The 18,641-nt window shown below is 43.4% G+C and overlaps 1 protein-coding gene across 1 annotated transcript in view; it reads left to right on the top strand.

Moving 5' to 3' along the window:
- The window catches only part of LOC126237392 (histone acetyltransferase KAT6A-like), a 295,463-nt gene that overhangs the window by 241,983 nt on the left and 34,839 nt on the right, over positions 1-18,641 (top strand). Inside the window, exon 10 of the mRNA XM_049947479.1 lies at positions 6,123-6,246. Within this exon, the coding sequence (XP_049803436.1) occupies positions 6,123-6,246 (124 nt within the window). The remainder of the gene's footprint in view (positions 1-6,122; positions 6,247-18,641) is intronic.

The following is an 18,641-nucleotide window of genomic DNA, read 5'->3' as shown; positions in this document are numbered from 1 at the left end:
TGTGATGTATTCGGTGCTCAGTTGATGTCCGGTGACTAATCCATATTCAAAGTCACTGAGCTCTCCTGACCAACACACTATGTTGTTAGTGTTTCCCTGCTGACAGTAAAATATTCACTACCTTGTTTTAAACTGGTAGGTCTGCGTTTCATGACCTCAAGTAGTCAACTCTGCAGGATATAGCAGTGTCTGGACACAAGTAAATAAATGTGAAGTGGGGGTGTGATAAAGCAAACAGAATTTGACTGAGTGCTGGAAGACAGTACTTGAAATAAGGCACCTAGAGTATATGACATTCCTTCAGAATTATTAAGATCTTTAGGAGGCTTAACCACGATAAAACTGTTCCACGTGATATTTTGGGTAAAAGGAGTAAGTAAAATACCCGCAGACGATACAGGAGAATGTAATGACCTTAATACCAAAGAAGGTTGGTGTTGACAAATGTGTTACAAAACCATCAGTTTACTTTGTCATGGTTGCAAGATACAATCTGGAATTAAAGATGGACTGGCTTGTGGAAGCTGACTGGGGTGCAGATAAGCTTGGATTCTGAAGAAAGTTAAACTTCTGAAGGAAGTCTTGACCAACAGTTTACATAAGAAGATGTGTAGAGGAATGGAAAACCACTATTATGGCACTTGTAAATTAGGAAATCATCAACTTTCTACAAATGCAAAAATAGTTTGTTGCCTCCGACCTACAAAAGGTGAAGTAAGAGAAATCCGAGTTTGCGTCGATAGATTTAGGTGTTTTTTCTTCCCACATGCTATTTAAGAGTGGAGCAGTAGAAATTTTCTGAATACAGTTCTATGAAACCTCTGCCAAGCACGTAAGTGTGTGGGTATACATTACAAGGAGTGAGAGACGGTTTATAAATCTACAGAAAGTGTACTGAAGTTAAGAATCAGAGGACTTGAAAAGGAAGGATAGTTGAGAAGTGTTGTAGCCTCTTCCCAGTGTTATTCAAACTGTACATCAAACAAGCATTAAAGGAAACTAAGAAGAAATTTGGAAATTGAATTAAAATTCAGGAAAGGAAATAAAAACCTTGAGGTTTGCCAATGACATTGTAATAATGGAATGTAGTGGGACTGAATCAAGTGATGCTGAAGGAAACGTTAGCACACAAAAGTATTAGAGAAGTTTTGTTATTTGGGAAACAAAATGACTGACAAAAGATGAGGCAAAGAGGGTGCAAATGCAAATTCACAATAAGGAAGAAAGGTTTTTCTGGTGAAAAAAGGAAGAAAGATTGTTATAAGATATAAATTCAGATGTTAGGAAGTCCTTTTTGAAAGTGTTTATTGTATTATGTGAAAGTGTAATATGTATGTACGTAAACATAAAGGCAATAGCAGGTTGTGTGCCACCCCACCCCTCACCCCCCCCTGCCCCTGCAGGAAAAAAAGTGTGTGTGTGGGGGGGGGGGGGGGGGGAGAGGCCAGAAGATTTGATGGGTAGATCAGATAACTAATCAGGATGTACTGAATAGAAATGGGGAGGAAAGTAGTCCATGACGTAAATTGACCAAAGAAAGGGATCAGTTGATAGGACACACCCTGAGACATCAAGAAATAGTTAGTTTGAACTGAGGTAAGCGTTTGCAGGAGGATGGGGAATTGTCAAGGAAGAGGAAGACTTGACTGAATAAGGTTCAAATAGATGATGGTTGCAGTAGTCGTGCAGAAATGATGAGACATGGGTGGGATAGACTGACACGGAGAGTTGCATCAAACTAAGTAACACATGACAACAATAACAGATAATATTTTCACACAAGTGTTAGTCCATTGGGAGGTCTGAGTTTGTTTAACTATCAGGCTGTAGCACACAGTTACACATGTCTGATACATTTGTTGTGTCTAAAAGTGCAGATTGCTGGGAGAAAAGAGTCTGGCTAATTGATGACAATGCAACTGACATGAGTGCTGAAAAAAATATTACTATGGTTGGTGTCTACAATAAGCTAAGCGCCAGCACTAATTTCAACATATAATAAATTAAGTTTGCATCCAGATGTGAAAACAATAAAAAATAAAATTGATAGCAAGAAATTCTTAAATCATTAAAGACATTATTGGTCCTCCATAACGAAAACTTGCTACTACGGAACAGCCAGAATGAGTAATGCTCTTGAAGAACTTACACAGTACTGCAATATATTGATGAAAATTGTCAAAGAAATCCAAATATATGTACATTTGCGTTGCTTATTTTTGAAAGAGATGGGGGAGAGTAGCCGTAGAAGATAATATTATTTCCATTAAATAGAATGAGAGCATTATAAAAGTGAGAATATTGATGGAAGTAGTTTGGAAGAAAAACAAAGTGGACTGGAAAAGTTTAAATGGTAAATAATTAGTTGAACTAACATTTCAGTGAAATGAAATCAACTTAACCTTCAGAAGGAGATTCAAAACTTTGATATCTAAATAAATCATGAAAAAATGATCTTGGTGATCATGAAATTCGAAATCTTGGTGATCAAGTAAAAATAATTTTGGCAGAGACTTTGAATTTTAAGGTTTATTAAATTTTTTACCCATCCTCTTCGAAATAGGTACAATGATGGAAGATAACCCCTTTGCTCCAGAACTATAATAACCTCATTAGACGTTGATAGTTTTTCCATTATGACAGTAAAAAGTTATTGTCATGTACGAGGTGTACAACTTTGCTTCTGCTGTTTTTTCCCCAACATTTGAGGTTTTAATGAAACAAATTGCCTACACATGTATCATTCAAAGTATTTTCATTGCTGGCCACTACTTTCTCCCATCTTTTGGTCAGTGTACGAATCCAGTGTCAAAAAAATTGTTCATCTTTTGAACTGATCCACGAATCGATCCAATTTGCGACTTCTTCATGAGATCGGAAGTGTTGGTCGGCCAGGCCATGCGCCTTTGATCTAAACAGGTGATAGTCAGAGGGAGAAATTTCTGGAGAATACGGCGGATGGTATAGGACTTCCCATTGTAACGTTTCCAAGTACGTTTTGACCTCATGCAACATGGGGTCGAGCGTTGCCGTGCTGCAAAATCACTTTATCATGCCTCTCGCTGTATTGCGGCAATTTTGTCTTTTAATGATCTGCTCAAATGCATTAATTGTGTTTGATAATGAGCACCTGTGATTGTTTCACTTCGTTTTAACACCTCATAGTACACGACGCCGTGAATATTCGGTTTGGCCATCGACGTGGAAGCACAGCTGGGATGTCCCCATGATTTTTTGTGTTTAGGGTTATTGTAATGAACCCATTTTTTGTCCCCGGTCACAATGCGATGCCGAAATACCTTCTGTTTTTGCCTCTGAAGCAGCTGTTCACAAATGCCGTTCAATGTCTCTTGGTTTCAGCTCACATGGGACCCAAGTTCCTTCATTCTGAATCGTGCCCATAGTCTTGAGACGTTTTGAAACACTGTGTCACTCCCACTAATCATGCCAATTCTTCTTAAGTTTGACACGAGTCTTCACTCAGCAATGTCTCCAATTCTTTGAAAACATTCTCTCTTCCACCACTATGCTGGTCTATGACATTAAAATCACCGTTATTGAAGCATTGAAACCACTCACGACACGTTCTTTCACTAATAGCATCCTTACCATATGTACTTGAGAACATTCGATGAGACTCAGCCACTGTTTTCTTCATATTGAAACGAAACAGTAATACCTCCTGCAAATGACTAGAACTAGGCTCGCAAACTGACATTTTCAATCAAGAACAACTTTATGATGCAGACACAAATCGACTAATGTTTGTATGAGGTTATGTTGACCGAGGTAAAAGCTAATTGCCTGATGTCTGCGATCTGTCTCTTTCAACTGCTACTTAACATTGTCGCCACCTATCAGCTAACGGCAGAAGCAAAGTTGTACACCTTGTAGTTTTTAATATGTACCTCCTGTCATAGTTAAGTGGCTAATTAAAATAAGCAATTGCTTTTTGTTTGTCTGAAGATGTCTATAACTACTGGTCCCACCTTCCCTCCTCCCTCTCTTCATATTATTTCCCATAACTTTTGAGAAGACAATATGCTGTAGTCATGCACTTGTTAAACAATGTCTTAGAATTCAAAAAGACCCCATCTAGTCACAGTTATTTTTTCAATTACTGAGTACATAATAAAATTTGTGAACCGTCACTGCTGAGGCAAACATCCCCCATGGTCTTCACCCCCAGTCTCCGTAATCCCCCCCTAGATAATAGCTTACTCTCACATGTTTCATTTGCAATGATTGTATGTCCACACCTGGTCTAATTTGTTTTGTCCGTCATGCTGCAGGAATGGCCAAGAATTCTGTATGGATGCAAAGCTCCGTCACACTAGTGCACACTTCCCCAAAATCTTGCCACATGTCCGAGCAGGAAAGGGGAAAGGGGGGGAAATTGTAACATTGTGCAGTTTTCAGTATTATTTAATTATTGACAATATTGCAGATTTTTGTCCTTATTGCCACAAAATGGTGACATATCTAATTCATAATCCAAAAAATCCTTTTGTGCATGTGCGTTGATTGATGCAGTGTATTACATTTGCAACCTCCTTATGAAGAAACAGAAACTCTTCACACAGAAAACAACGTAGAACTCCTGGATAGTTTTAACATAAAAGAATTTGTCTTTTAAATGTGAATTACTTTACAGAAAGATCAGTTCCATCTTCACATACAAAGGAGCATGCTCAACTGAAATGGCAAAAAATTCTCAAAAACAGATCATAAAAAAAATGTTGACAGTGTCTACGAAACGTTTAAAGAACTATTCTTATATTCTTCTTTTGCACAACTTCATGTTCACAAACCACAATGGAATTTCTCTGGCTGACAATTTACCATGTCACCAAGCCTCATGCAATTGCTTTGAAGAACATCCTTAAGTATTAGAGTGAATGATTTGGCCACCCAAATTGCCCGACTTGAATCCTGTCGATTTATGGGATATAATTGAGAGGTCAGTTTGTGCACAAGACCCAGCACTGACAACACTTGCAGTTAAGGATGACTATAGAGGCTGCATGGCTCAATATTTCTGCAGGGGACAGCTAACAACTTGTTGACCCCATGCCACGTTGAGTTGCTGCACTATGCCAGCCAAAAGGTGGTCTGACACAATATTAGGCAATATCCCATGACTTTTGTCACCTCTGTGTATGAGGCACAGGAGTGCCTCTGAGATGTTTGAAGTCACAATAAGAAAAATATTAGACTGAAGCTTGATTTCCTACAAAAAATGCTGTGTTGCGTGGCACCAGCAGCAGTAATGTAGATTAAAAAAAATTAAGTTCCTCATTTCTCAGTACCACAGCAGAATAACAGTGACAACTGGATTTTTATCTTGACTTTAGATGATGATGTTTCAGCAAATTGAAGTGAGCTGCCACCTAAGACGAGGATGGTGACGACGGATAAAAAATAAATAAATAAATGCAACTCCTTCTGTGAGGCAGAAATGAACGTTTGTAGCAGGCAGCAGGCAGTAAAAAATGTGGATGTGGCAAGGGGATCATAAACTGCAGACTCCTGTCACAGTCATTCAAAAATTAGTGATATTGATGCTGAAGGCATTTTATTTATTGAAAATGATTATTTGAATCAATTTTAATAAGAAAGCAAAAATAAATATATGATCAGTTAAATATATGTTTCAGTGCTATTAATGTAACTGAATTACATTTGCATAATCCATGAATCCTTCAACCAAAGCTTGACAATCTGCAGGAATTATCTTAGGTATGGCTGTCTTTGAAATGTGAAAATAAGATGCAAGGCTTCTTTGGCAAGCGGGATGAGGGGGGCTTGGTTGACCTATTTGCTATTTGATCATCATCATCTTTTCAAGGTTGACTACTGTGCGTTATGAAAATATCTCTTTGCAGTTTATGCACCATACAGGGGTACTCATAGTGTGTGGTTTCTATTTATATAAATTTGTACTAATCCAAGACTTATTTTCAGGTGGTCCATATTAATTTATTGACGATACCATTCTTATCTCCAAACACCCCCCCCCCCCCCCCCCATATTCCTCTCACAGTTCCCATGTTCACATTAGTGTAAGGTATGTAAATTTGTAACAGAATTAAAATTTTTGATGTAAGTTACATTGATTTCAGGGATGCCACCTTGTAGGTTACTTCTCAAAGGAAAAGCATTGTCAGCAGAAGTACAATGTATCGTGCATAATGACAATGCCACAGTACCAAAGGCAAGGCTATGGAAGATTCCTCATCCATTTTAGTAAGTGAATGTGTTTCATTTCTTTGGCATAAGGGTTGTTCATTGGTAGTATTATATTCTGTACCAATTGGTTTGAAAGTGTTAAACCTATTCAGTGGAGAGGTTTGGGTACAAAGCATGAAAATTTACACAGACATTTTATTCCAAGAATGATAAAACATATTTGAGAAAAAGTAGCTGACTTTGTACTTTGACGACACATTTCATTATTCTTAATATAATCCAAATAGGAATGGTATTGTTCTAAATCTGTTATTAGAGCTCAGAATTATATCACAATCGTTACTTTGGGAGATGATAGTTTTAAAAAGATCGATTCCTCTAACGTTTATGTCTCCACATATCATGTTTATCATGTGTTGAACTGGAACTTGAACCACTGAATCACTTGTTTAGCTTTAATGTATCACTATTCCTCATGGGGCACCTCTATCTTTGGGTAGCTGATACTTTCGCTTCTTTTTGTTTCTGCATTACAGTTCATACTGTGATGATGCAACAGGTATAATTTTACAACAAAAACTGAATTACAAAAAATCACAAATAATTTTTGGTAGAAGCTTAACACTTTGGAGACTGGCCACTTATAAGAATATCGGGCCTAGGAAATCTGTCATTTTTGCCAGTTATTTAAAGTGTTAACTGCCACATATCAAATGTGTATCATGTGAATAAAATTGCTGTATCTTCACGAATAATTCGTACTAAGGAGTAGGCTACAATACTTATTTTTTAAATTTACTTTAGCTCTTCGATGGAGTTCAAATTTTAAAATGATAGTGATTGGTTTGTTGGTTAGTTGGTTTATTTGGGGGAGGGACCAACATCAGTCCCATTGGGGAAGGAAGTCAGCTGTGCCCTTTCAAAGGAACCATCCCTGCATTTGCCTGAAGTGATTTAGGGAAATGACGGAAAACCTAAATCAGGGTGGCCAGGCGTGGGTTTGAACTATCATCCTCTGGAATGTGATACCAGTGTGCTAACCGTGCGCCACCTTGCTCGGCTTAATAATAATAAAAATATAATTGTCCTTCCAGAAAAAAAGTGTGGGGTGATTAATTGAGCAATTTCTTCCTCTTGAGCTTCCAAATTTCTTGCTCACTCAGCCTCCATGACATATTAGCAGAAGAATTACAGCAACATGCAGAATCTAAAGATTACACACATGAAAATATGTCGGTGCAATCATACTGGCTCAGCTATTTGTGGCAGCGGCTGTTACATTTGCCAATATGTCTTTCGGAATAATTCTAGAAATTGACAACAGAATGCAGCACCTGTCAGGGGTAAGGTAGTGAGTGAGACGTCTGTATGTTGTTCTCATATGCACATAAAGTGTAATGAATGAATGTCATGAGAAATACCGTATATACTCGAATAATCCGCGCATGTTTTTCCTGAATTTTAGGACGAAAAACTGAGGTGCGCAGATAATTCGAAACATTGTTGGTGCTGCTCCGCTTCCAACAATACATCCCATTTTACTATTGCATTGTTGTGGCTTCAGTCTGTGACGCATCAGTAGCACGTTAGGAGTGAAGTATTAACGTCTTCAAACTTGTTAATTATAGCTACAAGTTCTCATTATCGATTGTACACTGCTAAAGAAAAAGTGAAAATTATTGAAGAAGCCGAGAATATTGGAAACCGTGCAGCAGGAAGAAAGTACGACGTGAGTGAGAGTTGTAATCAAACTGGCAAAAAAATAAACCGCAGCTTCAAGAAACTAATAGTAATCGCCTGGCATTTCGCGGACCAAAAGCGAAGCATCCGGACCTCGAGCAAAGGCTCTGCGATTATGTAGATGAGAAGCGACAATACGGATACGCGGTGGTGAGTGAAATGTGCCAACTTAGAGCATTGTCTTTAGCCAAAGAACTAGGCATTACCAGTTTCAAAGCTAGCCGGGGCTGGCTATCAAGATCTTTCAACCGAAATGATTTAGGATTTCGGAGGAAAACTACTATCGCTCAGCGGCTTCCAGGCAATTACGAGGAAAAAAATAGTGAATTTTCATCGTTATCTGATAAATCTGTGCTGTAAACAGTCCTATATATTATCGCAAATTGGTAATGCAGATCAAATGCCAGTCTATTTTGAGATGCCGCTCGACAATACGGTGAACAGGAAAGGAGAATCCAACATCATGATACGAACTGGCGGCAGTGAGAAACAAAGATGTACAGTGATGTTGTGTGTAACTGGCAGTGGACGAAAGCTACCACCATACATGCCATTCAAAAGGAAAACTATTCCGAAAATATCAGTAAAAGGCATACCGGTATTAGTGAGAGCGAAACCGAAAGGGTGGATGGACAATGACCTTAATTGACTGGGTGACACATGTTTGGCAACGTCATCCTGGTGCGTTACTGAATTTGCACAACATGTTGGTCCTGGACAGCTTCCGCGTACATACAACTAAGGAAGTGTGAGACAAAGTACAAAAAGGGAAAACTGACTTGGTCATTATCCCTGAAGGCCTAACATCCCATCCATCCTACAACCACTAGATGTTTGTATAAATCGACCATTCAAAGCTGCACTTAAACAATGATATACGCAATGGATGGCTGATGAACTCATAAGTTCACTCCTAGTGGAAAAATCAAACGGCCAGATTTGTCTCAGATTTTTGAATGGGTGAAAAGTGCATGGGACTCCACTCCGCAACCACTGGTGGAAAAATCCTTCAAAAAAATTCACTGGATGGAACAGAGGACGACGCTCTATGGGAAGATGGTGAAGACGACAATGATTCTCCCACTAGTGAGAAAGTAAAATTCTATGTACCGACTTAACAGAAAATCCTAGGAATTTCTGGTCTTACGTTAAATCAGTAATTGGCTCGAAACAGCATATCCAGATACTCCAGGATGATGATGGCATTGAAACAGAGGATGACACGCGTAAAGCTGAAATACTAAACACCTTTTTCCAAAGGTGTTTCACAAAGGAAGACCGCACTGCAGTTCCTTCTCTAAATCCTCGCACAAACGAGAAAATGGCTGACATCGAAATAAGTGTCCAAGGAATAGAAAGGCAACTGGAATCACTCAACAGAGGAAAGTCCACTGGACCTGACGGGATACCAATTCGTTTCTACACAGAGTACGCGAAAGAACTTGCCCCCCTTCTGACAGCCGTGTACCGGAAGTCTCTAGAGGAACGGAAGGTTCCAAATGATTGAAAAAGAGCACAGGTAGTCCCATTCAAGAAGGGTCGTCGAGCAGATGGGCAAAACTATAGACATACATCTCTGACGTCGATCTGTTGTAGAATTTTAGAACATGTTTTTTGCTCGCGTATCATGTCGATTTTGGAAACCCAGAATATACTCTGTAGGAATCAACATGGATTCCGGAAACAGCGATCGTGTGAGACCCAACTCGCTTTATTTGTTCATGAGACCCAGAAAATATTAGATACAGGCTCCCAGGTAGATGCTATTTTCCTTGACTTCCGGAAGGCGTTCGATACAGTTCCGCACTGTCGCCTGATAAACAAAGTAAGAGCCTACGGAATATCAGACCAGCTGTGTGGCTGGATTGAAGAGTTTTTAGCAAACACAACACAGCATGTTGTTATCAATGGAGAGACGTCTACAGACGTTAAAGTAACCTCTGGCGTGGCATGGGAGTGTTACGGGACCATTGCTTTTCACATTATATATAAATGACCTAGTAGATAGTGTCGGAAGTTCCATGCGGCTTTTCGCGGATGATGCTGTAGTATACAGAGAAGTTGCAGCATTAGAAAATTGTAGGGAAATGCAGGAAGATCTGCAGCGGATAGGCACTTGGTGCAGGGAGTGGCAACTGACCCTGAACATAGACAAATGTAATGTATTGCGAATACATAGAAAGAAGGATCCTTTATTGTATGATTATATGATAGCGGAACAAACACTGGTAGCACTTACTTGTGTAAAATATCTGGGAGTATGCGTGTGGAACGATTTAAAGTGGAATGATCATATAAAATTAATTGTTGGTAAGGCGGGTACCAGGTTGAGATTCATTGGGAGAGTCCTTAGAAAATGTAGTCCATCAACAAAGGAGGTGGCTTACAAAACACTCGTTCGACCTATACTTGAGTATTGCTCAACAGTGTAGGATCCGTACCAGATCGGGTTGACGGAGGAGATAGAGAAGATCCAAAGAAGAGCGGCACGTTTCGTCACAGGGCTATTTGGTAACCGTGATAGCGTTCCGGAGATGTTTAGCAAACCCAAGTGGCAGACTCTGCAAGAGAGGCGCTCTGCATCGCGGTGTAGCTTGCTCGCCAGGTTTCGAGAGGGTGTGTTTCTGGATGCGGTATCGAATATATTGCTTCCCCGTACTTATACCTCGCGAGGAGATCACGAATGTAAAATTAGAGAGATTCGAGCGCGCATGGAGGCTTTCAGACAGTCGTTCTTCCCGCGAACCATACGCGACTGGAACAGAAAAGGGAGGTAATGACAGTGGCACATAAAGTGCCCTCCACCACACACTGGTGGGTGGCTTGCGGAGTATAAATGTAGATGTAGATGTAGATGACAATGAAAGTGATGAATAGAGTGGTAAGAGAGGAAACGTACTAGTATTGACTAAAATATTTTATTGCACATACCGTATTAACAAATTCTTAAACAAGATAATTCACATTTATTTTTTTGATATTGTAGGTACGTGTAGAGTCCCGGCTGGCAGTGATAATGTTCCCCAACCGCCCGCCCGTATAATGGGCCAGCCGGCCAGCTGCATGCTGCTGGCCGCCTGCCCGCCAGCTGGCCAGCTGCACGCCATGAATCGGTTGCATTTTAATGATGTATCAACCTGTACAGCAGCGTTGCTTCAAACCAGTGGTTATTATGCATACTTTTGAACACATCATAATGTTGGAACTTTCTTTCTTTCTTTCTTTTCTTTTCTTTCTTTCTCTCTCTTTTTTTGAAACAAATTAAAGAGAAAAATATTTTTTTCCCCCTCTTCCTCAAAACTGGGGTCACGGATTATTCGAGTGTATATGGTATGTTGATATTCCTAAGGTTAAATAGGAACCGGAAATTGTTATCTTTTTTTACAATTTTGGTACTACTTTGTGCTATTTTTTTCCCATCTTTTGCCAATTTTGAGCCTATTTTTGCCAATTTTGGTGTTACATTCTGCCAGTTTTGGTGTTACACTCTGCCAGTTTTGGTGTTACTTTCTGCCAGTTTTAGTGTTTTACTTTCTGGTGGCTTATATTTTGGTCATATTCTTCATTTTGTTGTATTTTATTGGTTTTCAGTCATTGTGTGGAAAATGAACATGAATCTACAAATTATATTTATTGGTATCACATATTTCATTTGGGCAGGGGGCAGCACATTAACTTCAGATTTATTAAATTTAGTCAGTGAAAGAACAAAAGCTACTCTACGTCCTGACGATGTTAAAATTTTTTTAAACATAAAGCATTGCAATAACTTAAAAATCTTTATTCTGAGATGCTATGTCACCAACCCTTCAATATGGTGTGGGGGTGTCTGTATTTGAACACAGAAATCAAAGTGCTTTCAGTACAACAATACACTTGACAATATACATATTTTTTGCTAGTGTGGCAAATTATGTTGCTAAATTATGGGCAGGTATTTGTATCTCTTCAGAATATTTACACTGCACAGACCTGCCATTCCAGTTATACATAACAGGCTCTTTGCCATTTCATCATTCCTAAAGTTCATCATCATAGTATATTTGAAAGAACAACTTCTGCTGTTAACACAGACTGGTATATACCCCCCCCCCCCCAGGGGGTCCACAACTCTTTTGTGGATATGTGCGTAGCGAGCACGGGACCCCGAGCTAATGTGGCCTTCCTCCCTTTCCGGGCTGCATACCTTCGCTTTCCGCATCCTCCCCATCCCCCATCTTGCCGCCCCCCCCCCCCCTCACCTCTGGCTCTTTCCTTCCCTTTCTCCCCCTCTGGTGGGAGTATGGTTTGTGCCTACGTCCGGAGACGGACGCTTGTAAATGTACCGCATTCTTCGCCTTCCTTGCTTGTATGTCTTCATCCTTCCTTTGTCCTTCTCTTTTCCTTACCTCTTCTCTTTACCCTTTTCTCCGCTGCGGCGTTCGAGACCTCTCTTCTTTCCTTTCCCTTTCTCTTTCTTCCTCCCTGTGCGTGTCTGAAGGCCGACCCACGCACTTCCATGCGTAGCCGGTGACAGGGTAACGCGTAATTCCCCGCTCCGGGTAGACAGGTAGGACACGTACGTACCCCCTGGTAACGGCCAAGCCCAGGGAGGGTTGATTACCCGAGCTGATACCTTCCGAAAGTGCCGATTGGTCCCTCCGTCCGTTTGTCGGGAGGTGTGACCTGAGGTGTGAACAATCACCTAAGGCGGGAGTGCCCTCAGAGAGGGCCCCCACAAGGGAGGAGCGTGCCATCGGAGACACTGGTAATCATGGGGGATTCTTCCGCAATGGTTTCCTCACCTTCCACTATGTCTGCTCACAAACGTAAGTTCACTGAGTCCCAGCCACAGTCAGTTCTTCCATCGTTGCCACAGTTCCTTGTTGTTTCTCGGTCTGATGAAGGTCACGACTTCTCCACGGTCAACCCTTTCATTATTCAGAAAGGTGTCGACGCAATTGCAGGTCCTGTGAAGTCTTGTTCCAGATTACGGAATGGCACCCTGTTGTTAGAAACAGTCAGTGCCCTCCAGGCACAAAAATTGCTGCGTACCTCACTACTACACACCTTCCCTGTCCGGGTGGAACCGCACCGTACTTTAAATTCCTCGCGTGGAGTCGTTTATACACGCTCCCTCGATGGATTGTCTGACGAAGAAATTCAGCGCTACCTGTCTGACCAGGGCGAAACGGCTGTTCATAGGGTTATGAAAAGGGTTGACACGAAAATCATTCCAACCCGCACTGTCTTCTTGACATTTGACAAAGTTCAACTCCCATCGAAAATCAAAGCAGGCTATGAGATAATTTCCGTTCGCCCTTACGTCCCAAACCCTACGCGTTGCTATCAGTGTCAGCGGTTCAATCACACCAGCCAGTCCTGTTCCAATCCGGCCAAATGTGTTACGTGTGGCAAGGATGCCCATGAGGGTGCTTGTCCACCTCCATCCCCTCGCTGCATCAACTGTATGGGTGACCACGGTGCTTCCTCTCGAGATTGTCCCGTTTTTAAGGACGAAAAGCTCATCCAGGAAATTAGAGTAAAGGAAAAGGTGTCGACCTTTCAACCTTTGCTGCCCGTAAATTATTCGCCAGTCGACAGCCCACCGTGCCTCAGAAAGGAAAATACAGCACTGTCCTTGCTTCTCCTCGGCCAACAAAGGAGGCGGCCACGCAGACTTGCGACCTCACCTTTAGTGCCACGGTCGTCAGATTGGCCAGCGCAAAGATCGCCCGTTCAACCTCACCACTTTCGCCTGCCCACTCTCTGGCTCACCCTTCGTCGAGTTCTGCTAAATCTCGAGCCCAAAAGTGAGACACCAAGACTTCGAAAAAAGAGCATACTCGTGAAGAGTTTTTACGTACGGCAACTTCCCAACCATCGGTTCCTCCTTCCTCTAAACATCATACTTCCAAGAAGGCTACAAAGAAACCCAGTTCCTCTCCTTCTCCGCCAAGGCGTGTCCCATCTACAGCACCACCTGGCGGAAATCGCCCTCGGCCGTCTTCTGTGTCACCGAGGCGCACTGCTGGCGGCCGATCAACCGGCCGATCGCTGGTGGCAGGAGCTGCTCCTGACCAACCTATGGATCAGGATCTTCTGCCTTCGGCTGAATGCCATTCCATGCTGTCGGTCGCAAGCTCAGAGCAGTCGTTGAGTTGACAGCGACCTTGGTCACATTCCTCCATTTTCTGTTCACCCTATGTCCATTATCCACTGGAATATCCGCGGTATTCGAGCCAATTGGGATGAATTGTTGATCCTCTTACGATCCTACTCGCCGGTCATCTTCTGTCTTCAGGAAACAAAGCTGCGTCCCCATGACCGCTTTGTTCTCCCCCATTTTCAGTCCGTCCGATATGATCTCCCCTCTGTTGAAGGCACTCCAGCACATGGAGGACTCATGATTCTTCTCCATGAAACTCTCCATTATCACCCAATCCATTTAAACACTTCCTTCCAAGCTGTCGCCGTCCGTCTTCCCCTTTTCGGATACACGTTCTCTCTTTGTACTGTATACATTCCATCGTCCACACCAATGGCACGAGCTGATCTCCTTCATCTTCTTGGTCAGCTTCCACCCACATATTTGCTGGTTGGGGACTTCAATGGCCACCACCCGCTTTGGGGATCTCCACATCCTTGTCCACGTGGCTCACTATTGCTAGACGTCTTCCACCAAGCAGATCTAGTTTGCCTCAACACTGGGGTCCCTACATTTTTGTCTGCCTCCACGTCAAATTTATCTCATTTGGATCTTGCGGTCGTTACTGTTCTGCTAGCTCGGCACTTCGAATGGTTCGCCCTTGATGATACACACTCGAGTGACCACTTTCCATGTGTCCTTTAGCCTCAACTGCCCTACATGCGCCCGCGATGCTGGAAGTTTGCCCAAGCCGATTGGACACTTTTTTCGTCCCTAGCGACATTCGATGACCATCACTTTCCAAGCGTCGACGATGAGGTCACACATATTACCAACGTTATTCTTACAGCTGCGGAACATTCAATACCACGCACCTCCGAATTTCCCCGGAGCCCCCCAGTTCCTTGGTGAAACGAGGCATGCCGTGATGCAATACGTGAGCGGCGACGTGCTCTCCGCGTTTTCCGCCACCATCCTACTTTGGCCAACTGTATCCGCTATAAGCAGTTCCGAGCGCGTTGCCGTCGTGTCATCCACGATAGCAAGAAGGCAAGCTGGAAATTCTTTATTAGCTCATTTAACACCTTCACTCCCTCCACAGAAGTTTGGAGTCGGCTTCGACGGTTCTCAGGCGCGCCTAGTTTCTCCCCGGTCTCTGGGCTCACTGTCGCGCGTGACACATTAGTGGACCCCGTCGCAATTTCTAACTCATTGGGTCAGCACTTTGCTGAGATTTCGAGCTCTTTAAATTACCCGCCAGCGTTTCTCCCGAAGAAACGTGCAGCGGAAGTGCGACCTCTTGCTTTCTCCTCTCAAAATCGCGAAAGCTACAATACTGTTTTCTCCTTGCGGGAACTCCAACATGCACTCTCTTCTTCTCGCTCCTCCGCCCCAGGACCAGATGGTATCCACGTCCAAATGTTGCTGCATTTATCAACCCATAGTCTGCGTTACCTCCTTCGCCTTTATAATCGAATTTGGACCGACAGTACTTTTCCCAGACGATGGCAGGAAGCTATCGTCGTTCCTGTTCCGAAACCTGGAAAGGACAAACATCTCCCCTCTAGCTATCGCCCCATTTCTCTCACGAGTTGTGTCTGTAAGGTTTTGGAGCGTATGGTGAATTACCGTTTAGCGTGGTGGCTGGAATCCCGCAGTCTTTTAACACCTGCCCAATGCGGATTCCGAAAGCATCGTTCTGCAGTTGACCATCTTGTTGCTCTCTCCACTTATATCATGAACAATTTTCTCGGGAAACGCCAAACAGTAGCAAAATTTTTTTGATCTGGAGAGAGCATACGATACCTGTTGGAGGACAGGCATCCTCCGCACACTGTTCTCTTGGGGCTTTCGAGGTCGGCTGCCCCTTTTTCTTCGCGAATTTATGGCAGAGCGCACATTTAGGGTGCGGGTGAACACTACTCTCTCCCGTACTTTCTCCCAAGAAAACGGGGTACCCCAGGGCTCCGTGCTGAGTGTTGTACTGTTTGCCATTGCCATCAATCCAATTATGGATTGTCTCCTTCCTGATGTCTCGGTCTCCCTCTTTGTGGACGATTTTGCGATCTACTACAGCTCTCAACGGACCAGCCTTCTTGAACGACGTCTTCAAGGATGTCTCGATCGCCTCCACTCTTGGAGCATCGAAACCGGCTTCCGTTTTTCTCCCAGTAAGACCGTTTGTGTTAATTTTTGGCGTCGTACGGAGTTTCTTCCGCCCTCCTTACATCTAGGACCTGTCAACCTTCCGTTTTCAGACGTCGCTAAATTCTTGGGTCTTATGTTTGACAGAAAACTGTGCTGGTCCTCCCACGTTTCCTATCTTTCGGCTCGCTGTCTGCGATCCCTCATCACCCTCCGTGTCCTGAATGGTACCTCCTGGGGAGCGGACCGAGTGGTCCTTCTCCGCCTCTATCGCGCCTTAGTGCGCTCGAAATTGGACTATGGAAGCATAGTCTACTCCTCTGCTCGGCCGTCTATTCTTCGGCGTCTCGACTCTGTCCACCACCGTGGATTACGTTTAGTGTCTGGAGCTTTTTACACCAGCCCTGTGGAAAGACTTTATGCTGAGACTGCCGAACCTCCGCTGTCCAATCGGCGAGCAGTCCTTCTGAGTCGTTATGCTAGCCATCTGTCTTCCATGCCTGCTAATCCAGCCCATGACATTTTTTTCGACGCCTCCTTTGATGTAGGGTACGCAGGCCACCCCTCCTCCCTACTACCACCGGGAGTCCGCTTCCGTCAACTGCTCCATTCTCTTTCCTTCCGCTTTCCTAAAACCTTCTTGACAAGTTGGGTACAGCACCGCCTTGGCTCCGTCCCCGGATCTGCCTGCTTGGTGACCTTTGTCGATTTCCCAAGGATGGTACCCCTTCACTTGTTTATCGTCGGGCATTTGCTGCTCTATGTGCACAAATGACGGACGCCACATTTATTTACACCGACAGCTCGAAAACATCGTTAGGTGTAGGGAGTGCCTATATTGTTGGCGACACCCCAAATCACTTTCGGCTTCCCGACCAGTGTTCAGTTTATACTGCGGAGCTTTACGCTGTTCTCAAGGCTGTCCACTACATCCGCCGCCATCAGCGGATACAATACGTTATCTGCTCAGATTCTCTCAGCTCTCTCCTCAGTCTCCAAGCTCTTTATCCTGTGCACCCTCTGGTCCACCGGATTCAGGACTGTCTGCGCTTGCTCCACCTGGGGGGCGTCTCGATGGCGTTCCTCTGGCTCCCGGGACACGTTGGTATCTGTGGAAATGAGGCGGCCGATATTGCAGCCAAGGCTGCAGTCTCTCTTTCTCGGCCAGCTATTCAATCGATTCCCTTCGCCGATCTAAGGAGCGTTCTATGTCAACGTGTTGTTCATTTATGGCACACGCATTGGTCGACACTTCCCCATAATAAATTGCCGGACGTGAAAGCTCTTTCTTGTGCTTGGACCTCTTCCTCCCGAACGCGTCGTCGGGAGGAGGTAATTTTAACTAGACTCCGGATAGGTCACTGTCTTTTTAGCCATCGATATCTTTTAAGTGGCGATCCTCCCCCACTCTGTCCCCACTGCTCTCAGCTGTGGACGGTAAGACACCTTTTAATTGAGTGCCCCTATTTTAATCTGTTACGCGCCCGTCTACAGCTGTCGCCTGATATATCGTCCATTTTAGCAGATGACACGCGCTCAGCCGACCGCATTCTCAAGTTTATTAGTGCCAGTGACATGACGTCAGTCATTTGAAGGTTTTTTTGGGGACAACCAACTCCTTTCTGTAGTGGATTTTTAAGCCTTCCTTCTGCTTTTAGTTTCTCCAATTTTATGACTTTTGTTCCCATTGCTGCTGGTTTTCAATTTCGGTTTTTTACTGTTTCCTAAGTCACGGACCGGGCGCTAATGACCATAGAAGTTTAGCGCCCTAAAAAAAAAAAAAACATCCTCTTGCATTGATGCATGCCTGTATTCGTTGTGGCATACTATCCACAAGTTCAACAAGGCACTGTTGTCCATAAACAGCCCATTTCAGTCTATCCCAGGCATGTTCGATAGGATTCATGGCTGGAGAACATGCTGGCCACTCTAGTCGAGTGATGTTGTTATTCTGAAGGAAGTCATTTACAATATGTCCCCAATGGGAGAGCAAATTGTCGTCCATGAAGACGTATGCCTCGCCAATATGGTTGCGCTATTGGTCGGAGGAGGGCATTCACGTATCATCCAGACGTTGTAGCGCCTTCCATGACCACCAGCGGCATACTTCGGCCCCACATAATGCCACACCAAAATAGCAGGGAACTTCCACCTTGCTGCACTCGCTGGACAGCATACAGCCTGACCAGGTTGATTTCAAACACGTCTCCGATGATTGTCTGGTTGAAGGCATTTGTGACACTCATCAGTGAAGAAAAAGGTATTCCAATCCTGAGCAGTCCATTTGGCATGTTGTTGGACCCATCTGTACCGCACTACATGGACGTCAGGAGTGAAGTTGCGCACAGTTTGAGTCATAACATGACGTCCTGTGGCTGCACGAAAAGCATTATTCAACATGGTGTCATTGTTGTCAGGGTTCCTCTAACCATAATCAGTA

The sequence above is a fragment of the Schistocerca nitens genome, chromosome 2 (assembly GCF_023898315.1).
Source record: "Schistocerca nitens isolate TAMUIC-IGC-003100 chromosome 2, iqSchNite1.1, whole genome shotgun sequence".
Taxonomy (NCBI): domain Eukaryota; kingdom Metazoa; phylum Arthropoda; class Insecta; order Orthoptera; family Acrididae; genus Schistocerca; species Schistocerca nitens.
This window is presented reverse-complemented; position numbering and strand designations above follow the sequence as displayed.